This window comes from Pleurodeles waltl, chromosome 12, assembly GCF_031143425.1.
Source record: "Pleurodeles waltl isolate 20211129_DDA chromosome 12, aPleWal1.hap1.20221129, whole genome shotgun sequence".
NCBI lineage: Eukaryota > Metazoa > Chordata > Amphibia > Caudata > Salamandridae > Pleurodeles > Pleurodeles waltl.
In genome coordinates this window covers 625,231,370-625,254,128 of record NC_090451.1, presented here as the reverse complement: position 1 = coordinate 625,254,128, position 22,759 = coordinate 625,231,370, and the positions used below count along the sequence as shown (strand labels likewise).

The 22,759-nt window shown below is 47.8% G+C and overlaps 1 protein-coding gene across 1 annotated transcript in view; it reads right to left on the bottom strand.

Moving 5' to 3' along the window:
* Positions 1-22,759, bottom strand: part of SMG5 (SMG5 nonsense mediated mRNA decay factor) — a 344,692-nt gene that overhangs the window by 116,928 nt on the left and 205,005 nt on the right. The window contains exon 17 of the mRNA XM_069218000.1: positions 20,077-20,136. Within this exon, the coding sequence (XP_069074101.1) occupies positions 20,077-20,136 (60 nt within the window). The remainder of the gene's footprint in view (positions 1-20,076; positions 20,137-22,759) is intronic.

Genomic DNA, 22,759 nt, shown 5'->3' with positions numbered 1-22,759 from the left:
CACAGCTACTAAAACAAGGCATTTGGTGAACACCCTGGGGGTGATGGCGACATCAAAGGGCAGCACATTGAATTGCTAATGTTGTCCACTTACTACGAACCCGAAAAACTGACAGTGAGCAGGGTGAATCAGTGTGTGGTATTCTTCAGCTAAAGGGCGGTCAGTAAGTCACTTTCCTGCAACATATCGTGACCATGTGGAAGTGTTCGGCCATTATGTACTTGTTGAGGGACCTGAATTCTAGTACGGGCCTGAGGGACCTTCTTTTCTTGGGAATAAGAAATTAGAAGAAATATACCCATGTGCCCTGCTACTGTAACTGCACAGGTTCTATGGCTCCCTTTTGGAGAAGAGTGACAACCTCGTCCCTAAGGAGGTGTAGATGTTGAGGGAGTGTATGTGGGGGGATGTTTGGAGGAGGGACATTGAGCTCTAAACACTAACTATGATGTATGACGTCAAGGACCCACTGGTCTGATATGTTTTCTTCCCACTGTTGTAGAAACCCTAGGAGGTACCCTCCCCTCAGCAGGTGTAGTGTGATCTGAGGAAAGGGTAAGGGAGTCACTGCTTGGTGGGGGCTGTGCTCTTGGAGGTGCCTCCTTTGCCTTTACTCTTGAAATTGTTTCTAAGTTAACCTCACCCAAAGTCCTAGGGAGAGGTCTGCTCAGGTTGCTGCCTCGCAATGGAGGTGGTAGCCTCTGTAAAGGTGGTCTTGGAGCCTCCACGGTATTGGGACCTCTGAAAGGAACCACAAGCAGATGCTGTCTGCAAAAGTCCCCATGGCCTAGCAGTCTGTGTCCTTTTTTATTTTCTCCAGCATTTGGTAAACATGTGGACCGAAGAGGTGGTTACCATCAAAAGGCAGGTTGAACAAATGCTGCTAGACTTCAGCTGAAGCCAGAAACACAAAGCCACACATCTGCAGATAAGGCCACTGATCCCACAATCCTTGGTATCGACAGCGTCAAGGGTACAGTAAATGGTAGCAATAGAGACTAAGTTGCTCTCTGCCATAAAGCCCTGGCTGTGTTTGCAGGATTGGTCAGGAAGGTGCTGAAAAAGCTACTCCATGTCATCCCAGTGAGCCCTGTCATAGAGAGCGTGAAAGCTGATCGAGCTGGCTACGCACCAATAGGCAGCAGACTAGGCAGCAACATGCTTGCCAGCTGCATCAACTATCTTGCTCGCTCTGTCTGGTGGCAGCACGTTCCCCTTGCGCTGAGCATTTGCACGCTTACAGGCGGTGTGAACCACTAGGGACTCCTGATGTACGGAGGTGGGCGCATTATACTTCTTGTCCACCTTGGGTGTAATCACCCTTGCTTTAACTGGCTCCTGGCAAGATATCAGGTGGGGCTTGAGCATAGGGAGGTACTACATGAAGCATTTTCATGAGAAAATCATCCTACGGGGCCTTGTGCATCCCCACCTTATGGTAAGTGGCTGCCTGTTGGAACACCTCATCTTATGAAGTAGAATCATCCAGTGGAGAGGGATAGGGAAGGGAGAGATTAGGAGCATTGTCTCCCGGGCTCAATGCCCTAGTCATCCCAAGGGCCATCCTGTGGTGAGGCTCAAAGGGCTGGTCGTAAGGGTCCTAAGGAGAGCCTGCACTGTGTCCCACCCAAAACCAGAGTGTGTTGACCCCTGTGGTGAGACAGGCAGTGGACCAAAAGGTGGAAAAGGTGGGGAAGGTGGTAAGTCTGATAAAGGAGGAGACTAAGGTAAGGGGCAAGGCAAAGGAGGTGGACTGGTTGCCTTGTCATGTCTGCTCCAAGGCTTGGGGACTGGTGGAGGCGGGACATCAATGGCGTCCTCAAAGCTAAGTTTGCGCTTTTGAGGAGTGGTGGGTTTTGGCTTCGGTGGAAGCCAAGTGAGGATGCAACCAGTCTTTGGCCAAATGTTACTCTTCATCTTGAGGATTCAATTCCTCTTTCAACCACTGAAAGATGGACTGTCCAAGGTGTTCAGAGTCGCAGAAAATGGATCACGATGCATGAGCGTTTCGGCCCAGAGGATGATTTGTGTGCTGTCAGTGGGAAGGGTCTCAGGCGTCTACCAGTTTTTGACACCTGTGAAAAGTGCTTTGGGTTTGACAAATGTTTATGGTTTAACTCTTTATTTAACATTGAATAAGCAGCAGTGTACACATATGCCCACCTACATCCACCAGCCGGTGGAGGGGATAAGCTTGTTTAATTCGCTATGGCACATGCGGAGCAATAAATTATTTGATAATGAAAAAATAAAAAATAAAGAAGAAAACCGAGAACAAAGAACTCTCACCCAACTTTCTTCCCCACAGGTACTCTTGCTAGTTATATTGTTCGCATAGGATGTGGTATGCATTTTGTGGGTAGCAGACAAGTCATCCCAGCAGTAAGCTATCTTATTCCTCCACTAGTCTTAGGAATCTGAGATATTTTGGGAAAGTCAATTTATGAAAGTCTTTTGATAGGAGTGTTATGTATGGTTTCCATTGCTCCCGGTATTGGTCTTGCCATAAGTCTAGTACTAGGGTCAGTTTTTCCATTCCCAATACATGCCACAGGCGCTGGGGACACACTGCATGGCTGGGGACTTTGTCTGTCCCACCCTACCTCAATGGGCCAGGATAGTCTAATGAGCTGATCCTAATGCTATATCGATTTGCCAACTACTGCGTCTCTTAAGGGGGAATGTGAGAGGGTGTGGTAGGCCCAGCATCATGTATGCCGGGAATCGGGCAGCATAGAGGTGAGGCAGTCATCTATGTTAGTTATGACGGCGTTCCAGAAGGTGGTCAATCTAGGGCATTCCCATAGGATATGTAGTAATGTGCCCAGGTGGCTGCAATGGCGCCAGTAGAGGGGGTCGAACTGGGAGGATGCAATTTTAGTGGCAGTTTCTATACTCGCCCTGTTGTTGGCGTAATGATGTGCCTGGTGGTAGATTTCATCCCATTCTTTTGCCGAAAGCAGTCTCCTGAATTCATTTTCCAAGGGGGTTTGGCTGGGTGGTTTAGGGGTTGTGATGGATTGCAGGAGAATGTTGTATAATTCAGTTATCAGATGTTTGTCATCTGCTTTCCTTACTAACCACTGCTCAAAAGCAGTCATGTGGTGGCTCTCCGCCGCACAGTTTTGGGGATTAGTGAGCCAGCAACTGAACTGCACGTAGTGGAAGCATTCTGTCTCTGGAAGTTCACAGAGCTCTCTGAGGTCCTCAAAGGGAATGGGGCCTTCAGCATCAAAGAAGTGGCCCATTGAGCGGCATCTGTTCTCTTGCCTCCGGACTAGGGCAGTCTGATCCTTGCCCAGTGTGAACTCTGGAATCCCAACATTGGGCGTGAGAGGTGATGGGAATGTGGTAAGTCCCCATTGCATGGCCGTTGCATCCCAGACCCTCAGGAGGGCATCTATAATTGGGGAAACTTGGTGGCTTTTGGGTCTGTGGGCACTCCGTAGGAAGGGAACCCTCCAGAGGTGGATGTCTGCAACCGCCTAGTCCATAAATAACCATTGCTTTTCAGAGGGTGGTCTGGACCACTCCACAAGGTAACAGAGCTGGGCCGGCTGACAATATAGCAGGAGGTTGGGGACATCGAGCGCACCCTTGGTTGGTCGTCGGTAGCTCAGGTCTCTGGTCATTCTGGGCCTACTATCAGCCCATATAAATTTGAAGAGTCCCGGTTGGAGGGCTCGGATAGTCTTGTGAGGGGAAGCCACTGGCATGGTTTGAAAAAGGTACAGGATACATGAGGATTGTAATTTTAACAGCAGCGATCCTCCCCTGCCATGAAAGGCGGTAGGAGCCCCACAATGCTAAGTGTATGGTCACCTGTTGGCAGAACCACCCGTAGTTAAGTGACACAATGGCCGCCACTGTCGACATAAGCTGGATGCCTAGATAGACAGTCACTTGCGCAGCCCACTGGAAGGGGAAACGTCGAGACAGATGCCTCCTTTTGTGGGCGAGGGACCGTGAGGTAAAAGGCCTGCGATTTATGTATGTTGGTGCAAATCCCAGCTGCCTCGCTAAATATGCTCACCTCTCCAAAGAAAGCTGGCATTGAGGTAGTGGGATCTTCCAGGGTCATTAGGACGTTGTCAGCGTACAAGCTAATGGTGTGTTGGTCGCCGCCAAAGCGGATCCCAGTGATATTTGGATTATCACATATTCGTTGTGCAAACGGCTCCATCTATAATGCAAATAATAAGGAAAGGCTTTAGAGGAGTAGCTATTAACCTAAATGGTGTCCCTGGGGCTTTCGTAGCAGTTGGAAATCCATGCACAGAATCGGGCACAGAGGCCAAAGTAAGTCAGGGTCTCCATAAAATAAGGCCAGTGCACAGGATCAAATGCCTTTTCAGCACCTATGGAGAGGAGCATAGTGCGTCGTCCAGATCGGCGTGCTTTACCGATTATGTGTAGGAGACATTTAGTATTGTCAAAGCACTGTCTGTGTAGCACAAACCAAGCTTGAGCTGCCTCTATTAAGCCTGGCATAAGTGGGTTTAACCTGGCAGCCAAGATATCTGTAAAGAGTTTAAAATCAACATAGAGAAGGGAAATGGGTCTGTACGAGCCATACTGGTTCCTCTCTTTACCTGGCTTTGGTATTACGACTATTTACGCCTCCGTCAGTTCAGGCAGAATTGATTCTGGGTTCTCAAAGGCATTAAACAGTCTAGTCAGTATCAGTGCTAACTCTGCGCAGAAGGCCTTTTAAAATTCGGCCAGAAACCCATCAGGGCCTGGCAATGTATGGGGTTTGAGTCTGGCTATAGCTGATATTACTTCCTCTATTCAGTTTGATGTGTCCAGGTGTTCTGCAGTGTCCTGGGACAAAACGGGATGTCGATACCTCTTGCATATATTGCAAGGGAGCCTGCTCAGGTAGGCTCTGGGCTGCATATAGATCTGTGCAGTACCGCTAGAACCGTTCTGCTATGTGTGCATCTGATATCAGGGTTTGGTGGGTCTCGCCCTCTAGGGCCGCAACTCCCATCTTGCTAGCAACCTGCCCCATTTATTTTTGCCTGTGAAGTAGGTTGAGGCGTAAAAGTGCATATGCAGCTCTGTTCATATCAAGCCCTGCCAACGTCTTCCTACCTGCCTCCAGCTGTCGCCTTGGGGCTCTTGTGTGCAAATGTATACGTTCTAGTTCCCTCACCTGTCCGGTAAGTGATTACCTCTTCTCCCTTTGCATCTTATTGTCTGCAGCCGCTATGGCCATGAATGCCCCTCTTATCACCGCTTTTAAGGTGGTCCATAAGTACGATATGTGTGTTCAATATGTCATTAAGTGCCAAGTATGTTTTAATTGCCCCCTGAATCTGTTGGAGCACCTCCGGTTTATGCAGTAGTGTGGTGCATAGCCACCATACATGGTGGGTAAAAGTTTGGGGTAGAAAGCTCAAGTCCATAAGGTTTACCGCATGGCCAGAGATAATGCGGGGTTCCATATCTGTTGAGCTCACCATGTCCCCTCGTGTGTCCCCAAGAAGTGGTCCTGCCTGGCATACGATTTATGCGCGTGAGTCAAAAATGTACGCACGTTTCACAGGATTGTGGAGTCTCCAAATATCCCCCATGTCTATGTCTGCTAGCCACCTTTTCATGTTCTACGATAAGGCCTGTGTGTTCCCGTATCACTAGGCAGACCTATCTAGATCAGTGTAAAAGACTATGTTAAGGTCCCCTCCAAGTAAGACCTACCTGCATTTGTCAGTCATGACTTCCTCTGTTGCTCTACAGAAGAAACGTTCCTGTCCATCATTGGGGAAGTAGACAGATCCCAACACTAAGGTACACCCCACCTCTGTATTTGGTAGGCCAGAAGTCTACCCCAGACCTCAGCTACCTTGTTGCCTATGAATCCCTTGAATTTATTTGAGAACAGGATCCCCACTCCTGCTTTTTTGGAAGAGCTGGATAAAAAGAATTGGTAAGCGAATAAATGGGATTTAAGGCAACACCATTCGGCAGAGAGGAGGTAAGTCTCCTGAATTAGGCAAAATCTGTGCCCCCAACTCCTCCAAGTATGACAGGATGGTTCTTCTTTTAACCAGGCTGTTAAGATCATTTGCGTTGATGGAGGCGATGTGCAAAGTGGCATGCGCATCAGCCATAACAGAGATAAGGAGATGGGCAAGATGGGCTCTCCCCCCCCACCCCCGCCAATAATGGAAGATCCAGCGACAAAGTATTCCCTCTATGTATATTGAGTAACCTTGACATCCTAGGCATAAAGTTGAGTATCCTACTAATTGAACACAATAACATAATTTGAACAAAACCATTGTCTCTGATTTCCCCAGGGAATGGGGGCTGGGTGCTCTGAGGGGGGTCAGTAGCGTCTAAACCAAACAAATTGGTGGTTTGGTGTCTTCCAGCCATGGATCAGAAATCACAGGAGAAAGGGGGACAGGGTCCTCTCACTCCTTTTCAAATGAATAGAAACTGTTTCGCAACTTGAGAGTCCTGGGAGACCGATTTGAGAACCGCCTTCCTCTCCTGCACAATCGTCTCGAAGTTGGGTGGAATCCTCCGACGGCAGAGGGTCGTTGTTGTCTTAGTCTACTGTATTTTATTGCGTCTGGCTCCCTCCCGACACTCCCAGGGGACCCAACCTGGTCCACCGGCAGTCCCAGGAGTTACCTCGCAGCTGAGAGAGTGCGTATTTGGTGTAATCTGCCATCTCACCTGAAGATAAGGTGGAAGGGGTGCCCCCACGAATATGAGACATCCTGGTCCGAGAGAAAGGAGGTCACAGGCTGCAAGTCCTTGCACTTCTGCAAGGTCAACACAGAGGTCCTAGTACAGCACTAGGTTTTTGACCTCAGAACCGGAGCGGATGCATTTCCCAAGCCCTTCAGAGGATCCACTCCTTCACTTAGAACTCATGTATGCAGGTCAGGGTATCTGCAGGAAGTGCTACGACTAGCCTTAGAGGGCTAACTCAGAGTGCAGCCTAATTGGATGGTGGAGTCGGCTGGGGCCTCAGCGAATGCAGATGCTGTTCCTTGTGGAGCGGTTCTAAAGTCCTCCACGCAGGCCTGGAGATTATCTGCTGATCATGTAGGTGGAGGACTTCCTGCTTTAATTGCTCCAGTTCCTCCCCTCTGCTTACCCCCTGGTCTTCAAGGTTAGAGACCCTTTCTCCTGGGTCAACAACCTCCATCCAGACTGACTTTATTTCTTGGGAAAGGTCCCTTTTAACAGCTTACACATCGTTTCTGAGGGAGGCGAAGAGGGCAGTTCCGACGGTCCACTTTAACTTGTCAGACACACACACACACACACTGATGCAGAGTGAGACAGGACTCTCAAGGAGGGCCAGTTAAGTGGTATAGGCAGGGCCGTCCCTGGTCCTGCTGGTGGGTCTTCTGGTGTTGCTGTCCTGGTGGACCTCTGGCAACCCCTGGCTTGGCCAGAGCGCCCAGCGCTGGCACCAGGGAGTACTGGAGTGGGAATGGCTGGTCAAAAGACTCCCCCGGTGCCGGCTCCAGTGTGTGCTACGCTAGCTCCAAATGTGGTTTTTCTAATATTAATTAATATGTTCCAGAAAGGACCACAATGAACACTATAAATAGCACTCGATATAAGGCATAAATTGTAGCGGTAAATGAGAGGGAGCTATAAAAATGATGTTGATTATAACTTGGGACACTGAAGGTATTGAAGCCTACTGTTTTCCTGTTAACACCAACTGAAAGTGCTTAATATTCCTAATCTTTTAAGAAGTAAAGAAATGATAGAGGAGTTAAATATTTTTTATTGTGTCACATTAGTTTCAATTTAATTGAAAAAAGAGGCATGCGGTGGAACCAAGGCTATGGAGCCTTGGTATTCGACAATCCCAGGACACCAGTAGTAAACTACCTTATCTCAACAAACAGCTTACTTACCTTTCTAATTGCAGACTCACCTTCTGAATTGCCCCAGGTGTCAGCGGATCAAGAGAGTTCGCAGTATTGCTCCTGCACACCAACAGATGGCCTCATAAGGCTCCACGTCTGCTTTGTCTCACTTCGGAAGTGATGCTGGAGCCATTAATAAGTGCCACCCCTGCATGTTGACTAAAGTTTCTTTCTTGACCTGTCACAGCATCCATAGATGTGGAGCTCAAAATTCAGATGCAACAGCGTGCCTGAACTTGGCTGTGACAGTGTGCATCTCTTTTGACTGGGACATTTTTAGGTATGGAAAAAGAGCATTCCACATAGGGAATAGGGAGGTGGTATGCCTGTGAGTTGTGATTAGATACAGTAGTATCACCCAGCAAGAGGGCTACAGAAGGTAAATAATTTGTTCTTCTGATAGATAGGTCTAACTATAGATTCCTTACTTTGTCAATGGACACCAAAAGAGTACCTGCGGAATTAATCAGGCCAAAAGTCCTGCACGACTGAACGAGCAAAATACCCATTCCAATGGACCTGACCAAAGCAGTAGTGTTTCTTGAACATGTGCACTGATGACCAATTGCAGCCTGAGAAAAAGATGCCCTGCAATACCTCCGGGCGTAACTGCTATTTGTGGTTTGCTAGGTGTTACCGGAGCAGCATCTGTCTTGGCATTCAAAGACCACACCACCTGTTTAACGACCATGGAAATGGCTTGATGGCTCAGCCAGTTCCAGAGGCACAGAGCCTCCTGGCACAGGACCTAGGAACCCACATCACCCTGTTTGCTGCAATACCATCTGGCAGTGATGCTGTCTGTGAGACCCTAAGCCAGACCCCATTTGATAGTCAGAAGGACTGCTTTCAAAGTCAATATTATAGCCTGTAAATCCTCTCCCAGGGGATCTGTTCAAACCCACAGATGCATCAGTGACCACAGTCAGCTTTGAGTAGGGTAGGGAAGGCAGTCTGCTGCCGGTCTAACTGCAGCTGAGCAGTCACTATTGCAGGTCTTTTGTAGGCTCCTCTGAAACCTGGACAGAATACAAGAGATTACCATGGTGCTGAGCCTACTGAACCCACGTGTGCCAGCTGGCTTACTTGACAAGCAGGATGCAGGTGGACAAGAAGAGTCCAAACAACTCTGAGTCTGGGACTGAGGTTGATACATCAGGATCATAGTCTAAATGTCCAGGTCTCGCTGAAGTATAGGGAAGGCTTGAAACTGCACAGTAACTGTATCCAAAATTGCTCTGATAAACAACGGCCTCTGGGAAGGAGTCTTGTATGACTTCTTGACGTTGATCGAGAACCCCAAAGATGATAGGTGGTTCACTATTGTGTGGATGGAAGCTACAACTGCCAGCGGCAAGCCTGCCTTCAGCAGCCATTCGTTGAGGTAGAGGAAAAACAGTACACCCAACCTCTAAAGATATGCTGCGATTACTGCTATCACTTTTGTGAATACCTGAGGGGCAATGGTGAGGCCAAAGGGGAGCACAGATAGCCGATAATCCACTTGGCCCTTCTTTAACCACAGGTAACTCCTGTGAGACTGCCAAAGCCATAGTTGCCATACCAGGGATCGGGCAGTTCCCTGGAAGGCTGGAGGCCGGTTTTGTAGCAGTGCAGCAGTTTTAAAAACACAGTAGAGTTCCTTGGATATCCAACAGTTTTCTGGACACATGTTCTGGGTACCATATACCAGGGACTTATAAGTAAGTTAGTCCTTATCAATGGGGGATAGCAAATTCAACACACGTTGTAATGGGTTACAACATTGGTACTTCTTGGCAGGCACTAGTGCACTCAGTTGATAAACCAGCAGCATCAGACCGAAAATGTAGGGGGATGAACATATCCATCAGTCTCAGACTTCACCAGATTAACCTGTGGATCTCGTCCATTGGTGGTGCTGAAGCACCATGCTGGTACTGACTGCCCTGACCCTGACTGTACCGACAGGTAGTGTCCAGTCCTTAAACAATGAACTTTGACACATCTTGGCTATCCTGAACAAATTGTTAGATTGGAGCAGAATTCATTGGGCACCACCAGCAAGATTTTGTTGACCATGTCCCACAATGCATGCAAATATAGTCCAAGACAGAGCAAAGAGAAAGACTGGCTTGGAAAAAATCCTTTTCCCAAATCATACCATACACTTCGATTCCCTGTTAGAAGTCATCATAGGAAACAAGTTTGAAATCACTCTACTTGTAGATACCTGGACAACTAGGCTCTCAGGCATGAAACACTGAGTGAGAAAGGCAGGGTCATTTGGGGTAAGTTAGTGCCCAAGTGTCCATTAAAGTGTCTGTGGAAGTCTTGGTAAAAGCCCAACCAGGCTGCAGAACCTCTGTCACATTAGGTTTGACTTCTATAGATGGTATTGACAGGTCTAAGACTTCAGCTGCATGCCCGCTCACTACAGCAAATGATCCTTATTTGTTTGTCAAGGGAGTGTGGGAGGGAGGGTCGAAAGCTTTGAACACACTCCAGTGCAGGGGAAGTGTCCAAACCACTGGCCTACTGTAAATCAATAAGCGGGTTGTCATCAGAATTGTTGAATGCATCATCCTCATCATCTCCACTGTCATCGCCCAGGCCTTGTTAGTAGTGGTCAGAATCTGATCCAAAACGTTTGTGTAGTGCTTGTGGGCAATTCCCAAATAATGGTAGCGTTGTATCTTAGTTTTAATGCAGTAGCATTAGGGCTTGCAGTGAACTAGGTTTTGGTTGTGCTAGATTAGGTTTGGATTCGGACAAAACAATTGGGTCTTCCTCCAGCATCTCCAACATAGTACAAAGCGTTGTGGATCTTGGTGCTGGAATCCAAGTCGGTTTAGGTGTCATCCCGGGAGCCTAGTCGAACAATACAGAGGTTTTAGGTGGCACAGACTGCTTTGATGACTGTTCCGCTGACTAATTTGACTAGATGCCTCCTCGAATATAGGGGGCTCAAAGTGGCAATAGAGGGAGCTGCAATGGTGCCAACTATTTACAACATGGCTCTTTTGAAAGCATGTATCTGCTGCAACATCTCAGACTGACTCAGGGAGCATTGGGATAAGTTTAGGATCTGTTCCTCAGTAGGAAACTGAGAGGCACTTCGAAGTCAGTGTGACTACTGTGGTCAAGAGTAGCAGGACAGGAATCCCACTTTTTCTTGCTGTTCTTTTTCTCCAACATACCTAAGGATTTCGGATGAGGGGAAGTTCTTTCACAGAAACAGACTCAAGAGTCGGCAGGGGTCTGCAGTCTCAAACTGGCATGCCTCTCGTAGGTGCTCTGTGTTGTACAGTTTATCTCTGTACTCCAGGATCACTTTTGGGTTCTACTGGGTACAGTCCTTGCAAGACAGTCATTCAATGAACCTAAAGCCCAAATAAATATCTTGTGCTGTTCTTTCACAGACATCCATTTAGGACAGTTCCTAAAAGGTTTAAACCGGACTAGTAATAAAGTTTGGGAGTGAGCTCCAGATCAGAATCCAAAATTGTTAAAGTATACCAAAATGGATTATTAGGGGTTTGAGACTACCCTCCTCAAGGAATAATCACAACCTCTGTCAGGGGGCACCCGCGACATCACTAAATTAACCAAAGGTCGACCACCTGGTAGCTATGGCACAGAGCAGGCAGTCAAGTTAGAGCAGTCGTCTAGGTAGGGGAATACGTGTAATGTTTTGTCTTCTGAGAAGTGCTGCTACTACTACTAAGCACTTTGTGAAGACCCTAGGAGCTGTGGTGTCTCCAAAAGGAAGACCCTTGAATTAGTAGTGCTGTCTGCAATTACGAATCTGAGATATTTGCGGTGTGAAGGGTGGTTGTGGGCATGGAAGTAGGCGTCCTTTAGAACTAGGGCCTTCATAAAGTTGCCCTGTTGTAAGGGGGGGTAACGTCTTGAAGAGTAACCATGTGAAAGTGTTCTGATAGAATGTAGTGATTTTTAGGGGCCTTAGGAACAGAATAGGCCTGAGAACTGTTTTTTTGGGGGGAAATGAGGAAGTATAGTGAGTGTACTCCTGTTCCTTGGGGTTGTAGCAGAACTGGCTCAATGCCGCCTTTGAGAAAAAGGGGTTGTACATTTTGTTTGAGGAGGAGAAGAAGGTGTCCTTGAGAGAGATTGAGAGGGGGAACGTTTGAAGGAGAGATAATGAGCTCCAGACGGTATCCATGTGCAGGAAGCTAGCTCTGTATATGCTATACCAAAATAAGATACAGTGTGCACAGAGTCCAGTGGATCCCCAGAGGCTAGAAGTAGATGATACTAATGCTCTCTTTTTGGTAGTGTGGTCGAGCAGTTAGGCTTATCAGAGGGTAGTGCTAAACATTTGTTGTATACACACAGTCAAGAAATGAGGCACACACTCAATGACTAACTTCAGGCCAATATTTTATGTATCAAAAAATATACTTTGTTGCTTTATTTCTAGAACCAAAAGGATCTTTGTTGCAGAGAAGTACAGTTTCAAGAGTGTATCACTCAAGTATCAAATGCACTTCGTTTACTATTCACGGATAAAACAGGTTATAGGTAAGTAATACTTTTCAGTTTCTAAAGTGAACCCAGTGCAATTTCTCATAGAAAGCAATACAGCCCTAGGGGAGGAAAATTAACAACACAATTTGCAAGTAAGTACTTGACTTACGATCCCAGTCTTTGGGGGTTAAGGTGTCCACAGAGCAAAGTTTAGGGAAACAGTGAGGGTGCACCACCAGCAACACTGGGCAGGCCAGATACAAGGGTCAAAGTTAGTGAGGGGGCGCCATATGGAATCCTATGTAGACAGGGGGCACTTAGAAGAAGAAAACAGCTTGCAGGTAAGTACCTGCCACTTCAGGGCACAGACCTGGGTGGTTTAGATCAGCGGGGGGAGAGCGGGTGCCACAACTCAGCACCAAACATACACCCTCAGCAGCATAGGGGCGGCCGGGTGCAGGGTGCAAACATAGCGTTGTCTGTCCAATGCTATTCAAAGAGGGAAACCCGGGGGGCACAAAGATGCTACAGGTTTGGTCAAGGGGGTCAGCTGAAGAAAACCAACGGCTGGACAGGTGAGTAGAGCGCCTACTGGAAGATGATGGACCGTCCGTTAGGTTCCCCAAAGCCAGGGGGCTGCGGGTGCAGGGGTACCTTTAGGCGTTGGGAAATCTTCTCCGGGTCCAGTCATGGTGTCCTCTGGATTTAGGCAGCAGGCATCATCATGTTGGTCAGGAGGGGTCAACCCAGGGTGGACTTAAAGTCAGAATCACCTGGGGACTCTCTCTGCTCCGATAAGCCACCTCGACCAGGGCCCTGGGCGTCGGGTGCAGAGTAGGCAGGACTTATGGATCTGGGGCAGTTCTAGAGTCCTTCTTTGAGGTTTCTTTGTGGACAGGGCCGCTGTGCTCGGGAGATCTTGGTCATTAGGTGGACAGGTAGTCCTCTGGGGGTTTGTAGAGCTTACTGGACCTGCAAGATGAGTCGTCATCTTGTAGCAGGAGACCTGAACCTGCAGACAGGCCGGTAAGGCTGGGGCCAAGTCAGTTGACGTCTGGAGTATTCTCTGCTAGTGCAGCTCTTCAGTCCTCCTTCTCACGTCGCCAGGAATTTGAAGAGCAAGGTTCAGGGGTGCCCCTAAATACTAGATTTAGGAGTGTTACAGGGGTCAGAGGGCAGTAGCCAATCACTACTGACCCTGAGGGTAACTACACCCTTCCCATGCCCACTACTCTGGGGTAGGGGGGACACATTCCTAAACCTATTGGCTAGCATCCTCCAAAACAAGATGGAGGATACTGCCGGGAGGGGGATCACCTCAGCTCTGGGCACCCTAGGGGTGGTCCTAGATGGGATGGGCACTAATTTTCCTGCCGGGCCTGCCGCCACAAGTGGGGCTTGGTCCGGGGGCGGGCATCTCTGGGAGCCTTTGAGGCTCACTGCCAAGTGTTGTAGTTCCTGCAGGGGGGAGTTGTGAAGCACCTCCACCTAGGGCAGGCTTTGTCCCTGACCCTACAGAGCACAAAGGCTCTCACCACATTGGGTCAGACACGTGTCTGTTAGCGGCAGGCTGGCACAGACCAGTAAGTCTTACACCAGAGGGTTGGGTGATATACAGGGGAAATCTCTAGGATTCCCTCTGTGTGCATTTTTCAATAAATCCAAACTCTTGCATCAGTGTAGATTTATTGAGCTGAGAAGTTCAATACCAAACTTTCCAGTCTTCAGTAAAGCCGTCATGAAGCTGTGGAGTTCATAATGACAAACTCCCAGCCCATGTACTCAATATGGCCGCATGGCATGTACAATGTCTAATGATGGACTCAGACACTGTGGGGGCATATTGCTCGTGCAGCTATGCCCTCATCTGTGGTATTGTGCACCCAGCCCTAGGGCTGTACTAAGGCCTGCTAGAGGAGTGTTTTACCTATGCCACAGGCAATGGTTTGTGGGCATGGCACCCTGAGAGGGATGCCACGTCGACTAACTTTTTCTCCCCACCAACACATGCGATATGCAATGACAGTGTGCATGTGTTGGGTAAGGGGTCCCTTAGGCTGGCACAAAACATGCTGGAGCCCTTAGAGACCCTCCCAGGCCACAGGCCCCATGGTACTTTTTACAAGGGACTTAGCTGTGTGCCAATTGTGGAAGCAATGATACACTTTAGGGAAAGGGGCTGGTTAGCAGGATCCCAGCACACAGTCAATTTAGCATCAGATATCAGGCAAAAAAGAGAAAGTGAGTTTTTTCCCCCCCTACACTATGTTGGATAATGGAAAGGACCCATTGGTCCAAAGTGATGTTGACCCATTGTGTAAGGTAATTTTGAAGTTGTCCCCAGACAGGCGTGGGCTGGGGAGTGGGAAGACGTAGTCACTGTTTAGATGTAGAGGTGCAAGAGGTTGCACTCTTGCCTCTACCTCGGGTGTTATTACCTCTATAGGCTCCTTTATAGAAGCCTCTTGAGTATGAGCTGGAATCTGGCCTGAGAGGCAGAGGCCTTGTGTTTGGCAGTTTGCAACCACCTATGAATGTGGGGGGACGAAAAGTACCTCTTTGGAAGGTGAACTGTAAAGCACCCATTGCTCTCGCGGTGTCCGCGTCTTTTTTCAGCTTCTCAAGGGTGGCGTCCACTTGAGGGCTGAAAAGATGCTGCTTGTCGAAGGGCATATTGAGTACCGCTTGTTGTACCTCTGGTTTAAAATCTGGGCATCAAAGCCACGCAGGTCTCCTTACTAGGATGTTGGTGTTGATACGGTGTGCAGCCGTGTCAGCAGCATCTATGGCACATCTGATGGAGTTATTACTGATTGCCTGCCCTTCTGTGACAATTTGTTGTCCCCTTTTTCAGTCTGCATCAAGGAGATACTGGAGGAGCTCCTCCATTGCATCCTAGTGAGCCCGATCATATCTTGCAAGTATAGCCTGTGAGTTGGCAATGCACCAAAGACTGGCTGCTTGCGTAGCCACTCTTACCTGCAACGTCAATCTTTTTGCTCTCCTTGTGTTGGGGAGTAGCGTCCCCTGGGTCCTGACTACTGGCCCATTTGGGTGTAGTGGTAGCCAAAATGGAATCTGGCGGGAACTGTGATCTTATGTTAGGTGGATCCGAGGGAGCAGCTGTTTTGTCTACTCTAGTGGTGATAACCCAAGAGCGGACTGGTTCCTTAAAAAGTTTGTCTGCATGACGAAGCATGCCAGCAAGCATGGGGAAGAAGTGGATATCCCTCTGTGTGGATGTTAGGGTATCAACAAGAAAGTCTTGCTCAATGGGGCCCTTGTGCAGCTCAACATTGTTAAAAACAGCTGCTCAAGCTATTACCTACTGGTAGGATGTGGCCTCCTCTGGCAGTGAGGGTTGTGCGGGGTATAAATCCAGATCTGTGGAAACCATGAGATCAGGGTCATGTGTGTCCCATGGATCTGGGTGCTGCTGTGTCTCACTCAAACTTTCCCCTGTGAATAAGAGGGAACCCTACGGTGTTACATCACCTGCAGTAGGAGAGACAGGTGAATGAGGACGGAATGGGTGGAGGAAAAACAGAGTGTGGAGGTGGTGTTTAGGAGGAAGAGGAAAAGCCTTGTGAATAATGGTGGTAGCCTTGTCCTTAGCCTACTTTGGAGGTGGTGAAGTATCCAGAGACTCCTGAAAGTATAGTTTTCTCTTCAAGGTGAAGGGGGGAGGGAGCAATGATGCTCCCTGTACCCTCCTGGATGTGGAGACAGCGCTGACTAGCATTCATGGTCTCCAAAATGGGTTCAACAGGAGGTAGTGTGGCCGAAGCTTGACTAGAGTCTTTCGGCTCCAAAGACATTGAATCCCTGGTTCTCGACAGATTTTTGGTGGGTGTCCTTGTACTAAAGCAGAGGAGAAGATGGAGCTTATTTCGCTTGGTGTCGAAGTTTGGATGGAAACGTCAACAACATCTCAGACCGAAGATGTTGAGGCTGATGCCGAAGAATATGTTTTGGCAATTTTCATTGCCGAGTCGGAGGTCGGGGCATGTGAGCCTGTTTTATGGAACTGGCCCTGGCAACCTCAGTAAGGGGCTTTTTGGCAGTCTTAGAGGGGACAGAAGGGGCGACGGTATTCACGAGTTGCACCGATGTCACCTCGTGGCTTTGGATTTCCAACGGAACGCGGGGAAGGCCTCCTCCTGTTCTGGCTCCTCCTGGGAGTGCTCCTCTCTGAAGATGTCTGGAGTGTCTTCTGGAGTCTTGTGAGCCATCTCTAGTTGACAAGCTCTTTGGTCCCAAAGGGGCTTTTTCTAACTGAAGGATTTCAGGCATCGCAGGTGGCTTCTTGATGGTCAGGGGAGAGGCAGAGGTTGCACACCAGATGTTACAGATTTGAGAGCGTCCGTTCCACCTTTTGTGGTCAGAAAACTGTCTGTTGGTGGCAGACTGGTGAAAACCAGTCATACACACACACCAGCGGATGGTTGGTTGTGTGGTTTTCATGGGGCACCTCTAAGGTGCCCTCTTGATGTATGTAGTCTGAGTGAAGCCATCATGTAGCTGGGGGGAACTTGTATTGACCAGTGTCCAGCACATGTTCTTAAAATGGCTTCTGTGTTCACTTACTATGTCGAAGAATCAACAAAGACCTAGCAGGGGCATATCTGCTCATTTAGAGATGTCCTCACCTGAAATAGAATGCACCCTGCCTTAAGGCTTTAAGGCCTTCTGTAGGAGTGACTTACAAATACTACAGGCAGTGTTAGGCATGGCACACAAGTGTATGTCATGTCTTCACTTTTTAGAACACCTCGTCACGCAGCGTGCAGTGGGAGTCTGTATTAGCTTGTTACTTCCTGAGGACCCACTATAGTGTCTTCTCGGGAAGGGATGTTAGGCCTGTTGCTGCTGAAAAGCCACGGAGGCATTGGGGAGGTGATCTTTCAGCCTCCATTACAGGGTGTGCGGAAAAAGGACCAGCAAGAGGTGGGCGTTTGCAGGGAGCCCATAGCCTTTGTTGACTCTATATTTTTTCCAGTATTTGGTCAACCTGCAGGCCGAAGAGGTGTTGGCCGTCAAACGGCATGCTGAGTAGGTGTTGCTAGACATCCAGCTTTAACCTGGAGATACAGATGCAAACGTGCCTTTGGAGAAGCAATCAAGTTGACGATGACTGCGCTGCAATTCTTGCCTGCGGTATTGATTCGTTAGCTCTCCTTATCCTGTGTGGGAGGCATTACCAGTGTCCTTAGAGTTTGTCCAGTTGAGGGTGGTGTTTACCACTAGGAGTCGGGAGAAATGGAGAAAAGATGGACCCTAATATAGATGGGCGTCTGCTGGGTATGCCTTTTTCTTTATCCATCTGGGCAGTGATAACCCTGGCTCAGACTGGGTCCTGAAAGATACCAGGGGGTGGCCGAAGGGTGCTCTTAACCATGGGCAGATTTCGGAAGGGACAGTGGGTGGTGGAGAGGATTTTAAAGGGAAATCCTCTTCTATGGGGTCGACATGCGGTACAAGGCTACTCTAGGTACCAGCTAATCTCTTAAGGGGGCGAGAGTCAGGCTGGGTACAGGTCAGATCTGTGTCCACAGAAAGGTCCATGTTATAGGAGTCCCAGGCATTGCCATATGGGGTGTGTTGTTCCCTAGTTATGCATGAAGGGGGGTCAGGTGGAGAATCAGGTGGGGACGGGGAATGCTATGGTCTCAGTGGAGATGAGGATGGTGTTAAGTCAATGTCTGGAAGAGGGCTGGCGGCCTTGTCACATTTCTTTCGAAGTTTCATTTGAATGGGCACTGCAAGAGCTTTCTCAAAGCTCAGCTTGCATTTGGAGGCCTGTGAACCAGTCACCGCTGGCAGGTGAGCATCCGGCAATGTGCCATTGCCAAGCATTGAGCTTGTCCTGGAGTTTATAGAGGATTGGTTCGACAGTTGTTGGTGCCAAAGTTTTTGGAACAGGAGCTGAAGTCTTCGGGACTGTGCTAATTTTGATGGCAGTGCATGCTGTTTGGCACCCAGGCCGGGGGGGGGAGGATCTGGGCTGTCATCTCCGATCCTACGTGACATCTAAAGGCAACGGGGCCTGATGGTTATAGACTCTTTCAAGCGGAAGGAGCAACAGGCGTCACAAGTGGTCTGGCCGTGCTTGACCGAGAGGAAGAGATTACAGACTTGGTGGAGAACGGTTGGGGGATATTTTGTGTGGCAGCGAGGACAGTATCTGAAGGGCATCCGTTCCATAATTTAAGGCATTGTTGAGAATGGAGGAGATGGGACTCGGAGGCCATTAAGGGAGAGACCCCCTGAGGGGCAGAGGATGACCGGAGAGCCGTTGTGGGGGAAGAAGCCAGGTGTCAACCCGAGACAGTAGTTCAGTTAAAGTAAACATAAATACTGGGAGAGGAACCATGATGGCCAAAAAGAGCATTGCAAAGATATCGATCAGGAGCACAGGAGGAAACAGCCAAACCCGACAGCAGAAAGAAAACAATTTAACAATGGATTTGATGCCCATGTGCATTACCAACAGGAGGATTCACAATGCCTTGTGTCTTGAAAAACTTCCACTAAGAAAAACAACTTGCACACATCCGGGTTCAAAACTCGACTGCAGAAGTATGCAGAACACACACATCTCCAACCACATGTCTCAAACTATAGGTTTTCAGTCAAAATACAGTCTTCGAGGAAGCAGCATTCACAGATCTTTCTCTAATAAGCCAAAAGAATCAACTGCGTCACTGTGCCTGCACTGCACAATGAATAGAGCAGAAATGACACGCTGCAAGGTTGTGTAGACAGTGAATTCCATCTTGATTCTTTTCCCCATCTACAGGCATACTCGGAGAGTCAGTTGAATGACAATAAAAGAAAGTCTGGAGGTTGTGAGCAATTCTTCCTCATATGTCTACCTCAGCCCAGCCTAATGCTGGAAACTCCATATATACTAAACTGTAAGTTAAGCAATTTCTTTCAACCACATTTCGGTTATACATAGAAGTGCTATTTATTTTAGGCACAGATGTCACATATTAAGGCTTGGATGGAAGCAACACATCTGCATGTGTGTAGTGTGCGTTTTACAGTGTTAGTGGATGTCTGCTTGGTGGTGCTTGTATTTGTTTCAGGAGATACATTTAAGGTTGAGATTCACTATCTCTTGGTGTACGTGCTGGCGGTTTTAAATCTGTTTTTAAGTTTGAAATTGCATTAGAATATCAAGGATTCATGAGCTTGGACGTGTTGCCAATTTTTAATATATTGTCAGGGCTTTTACAGCACCATTCAAAAGAATAATCAATTCCGCACCTACATAAGAATATTCCCATCAAACATTGTTCAGTGATACATGTATAAAACCATACCAATTTTACAAAACTCCTCAGGTTTACTTCATACTTTTCTTCAGGTTTACTTCATACTTTTCTTCACTCAACTAACTCCAAACCTTTCATAGTCCTGTTTCATGTCTGTACTGGCACCATAAACAACTAATGTGTCCCAAAAGCTTAGGGGTAGCCCAAGTACCTGTGTTCCTTCCTGGTGCAACAACAACTTTTCACTTTAAATTGTTTGGATAGCTAAACTTTGGTTTTAAGCAAAGTCACCCACACCAGATTGTTAGCTGTATCACCCTGGATACTTGCCATCCAGCTTATGCACAATTCTTTTACGCTAAGCATCAACATGCAGCAGTTAAGATTACACTTCACACTACAAAAGTCCTGACTCCTACCTGCAGTCGGAGCTGAGCCATATCTCTCATGAGACGGTTACGCCTTGCTTCTTCCTGAGCCTTTGAATAACAAAATAATAGTTTCAGCAACACATTTTAGAAAACTAAAACTTTTTAACCAGCAACTATATGCATTATTCAGGTAAGATCTCCGAACCCTTTTCTAGCCTTGTGAAAAGGGTGTTCTCATGGACATCTTAAGAATTCTGGGGGAGTGCATGGAAATTTTTGGGTGAACGTTTTTGGGTGTCTAGGTTCAGAACAACACAGAATTTATCATCCACTTTCAGCTCATTAACATCCTCTTAGGCCAGTGCACAGACTGTGTCATTGTAAGGATTATTAGAGCCCTGGGCAAAAACGTTTTGTGGACCTTTATGTAAACAATGCACACTAAATAAGTGGTACCAATTACTCATTTCCAAGATATCATTTCTCATACAGTTTCCTGGTTAAGCAAGGAAGTCTATAATTTGCAAAAGTCATCAACTACCAAGAAATACTTTTATAGTTCATTCATCGTAGGAGAAAGACTTCAAAATCAGTGAATTTAAACAAGAAAGGTGTTAAGGATTATTTTTGTTAATGTCATTTAAGATACATGTTGGAGTATTTCAGGGAATATTTTATGTTAACTGTGAGCATTTCTTAAACATCCATATATTCCACATGTTATGGTATGGCAGCTAGTTGGGCTAAGGATGGATGCCACAGATTGTGAATTTAGAAAACTGAGTTGTGTTTAAAGAACACAAATTATGCACATTCTGGCTTTTGAAAGAAAAACAATGCTTCTAGTTACACAGATCTTAATGCCGGTTCAGGCTTCACACCGGAAAACTGTCTGCAAGGTTACATATATTTTACATCAGTGCTGGATTTGTGAAAAAATAAAATAAAAAGTAAGCTCCAGCCCTTCTCAGGGGGCTAATTTAGTCTGCACCACCCAGTGCTCTTGCCAGCGCTGCCAATGCCAGTACCATCACACAAGCAACATCTATTAACCATCAAACAACTATCCTTGGAAGTGTGCCAATTAGGACTATTCCAGTTCAACCTAAGTATAATGATGGCTTGGGAGGCATGATTTATTATTGGAATATTTCTGAATTATCAAAAAAGGTGTTCTCAACTCAAAATTAAACAAACAGCACCACCTTGTGGTGTTGTGTCATAAGCGCCGGTGTTGTCAATTAAGTGCTGACCGCTTGAAAACACCAGCTCAAAATGAACACTGTTTACAGGCCTAGGTAGCAATTCAACAGGCTGCAGAGATCTTTTAAACTTGAGCCTCTAAGCCATCCCTCGGGTTACAGAGATAGCACAAACTTAAACCCCAAACAAAGAATTAACGCACTCCTCCCAACTATATGATCCACAAATCTGCATTCCAAGGCAGGAGGCTTCAAAGAAGCCCACCACATTTGCTATGCAGAACTGGCCCTCTTCAAAGAAGGATGCCACCCCTACCCCCCCACCCCAGGGCCCATCTGGCACCTGGACAGGTGGGAAAATTAACAATGCAAGAGGTGTGTTGCATTTTCAGGCTGGACACACCCCTAGGGTGACCAGCCTGAAGTAGACACCGCCTAGGAAATTACGCTTTCTTGTGTGTGGTGGAAAGTAGGAATTCTGGACATGGTAATGCCCTTTCCCACAGGAAGTGGTCATCTAAGGGCTTTAGCACTCGACTGGATCGCATAATTTCTCTCAGGCAGAACCCAGAGAGTCCGCCTCCCACCGTTCCTGTCAGAAGCCTCCAGAATCATCTGTGGCGTCCCCCAGGGATCTTCGCTCAGCCCCACGCTCTTCAACGTTTACATGGCCCCCCCTCGCCAACATCGCACGAACCCACCACATCAACATAGTTGCCTACGTAGTGGAGAAGTGTGGCTCAATGGTTAGAGTGGCAGACCCTGAAGCAGAGATCTGGCTCAAGACCAGGGTACAAGTCCCGCTTCGGCAGGTCTTGGGCTCAATTCCCCTTGACCAGATAATTCTCGCCTCGGTGCCTAATCTAATTCATGGGTCCCACTCTGCAACTCTGGGCAATAGCTTGCTTAATCTCCACAACGGCCCCAACAGCGCTTGGATGCCTGGCTTCACCCTGGGGGTGCTCAGGAGTGGGCGCCTCACAGGGAAAAGCCAGGAGGGGTTCCATAGCGGTATGAGTACAGCGCCTTGAGACCCTAACGGGTGAGTAGTGCGCTATACAAATGCTAATTTACATTTTACATTTACATTTGCGCAGACGACACTCAGCTCATCCTCTCCCTCACAAGACCCTACAACTGCCAAGAACAACCTCCACAACGGACTTCACGCCATCGCCAGCTGGATGGAATCAAGCCACCTCAAGTTAAACACAGACAAGACAGAAATCCTCATCTTTGGCACCAACCCCTCAGCTTGGAATGACTCCTGGTGGCCCACCTCCCTAGGAACCGTGCCCGCACCCACCACCCACGCATGCAACCTAGGCTTCATCTTGGACTCCACACTCAGCATGACTCAGCAGGTCAATGCCATCTCCTCTTCCTGCTACAACACTCTCTGCATGCTTCCGCAAAATCTTCAAGTGGATTCCCGTCGAAACCAGGAAAACTGTCACCCACGCCCTGGTAAGCAGCCGATTGGACTACGGAAACGCCCTATATGCAGGAATAACAACCAAACTCCTAAC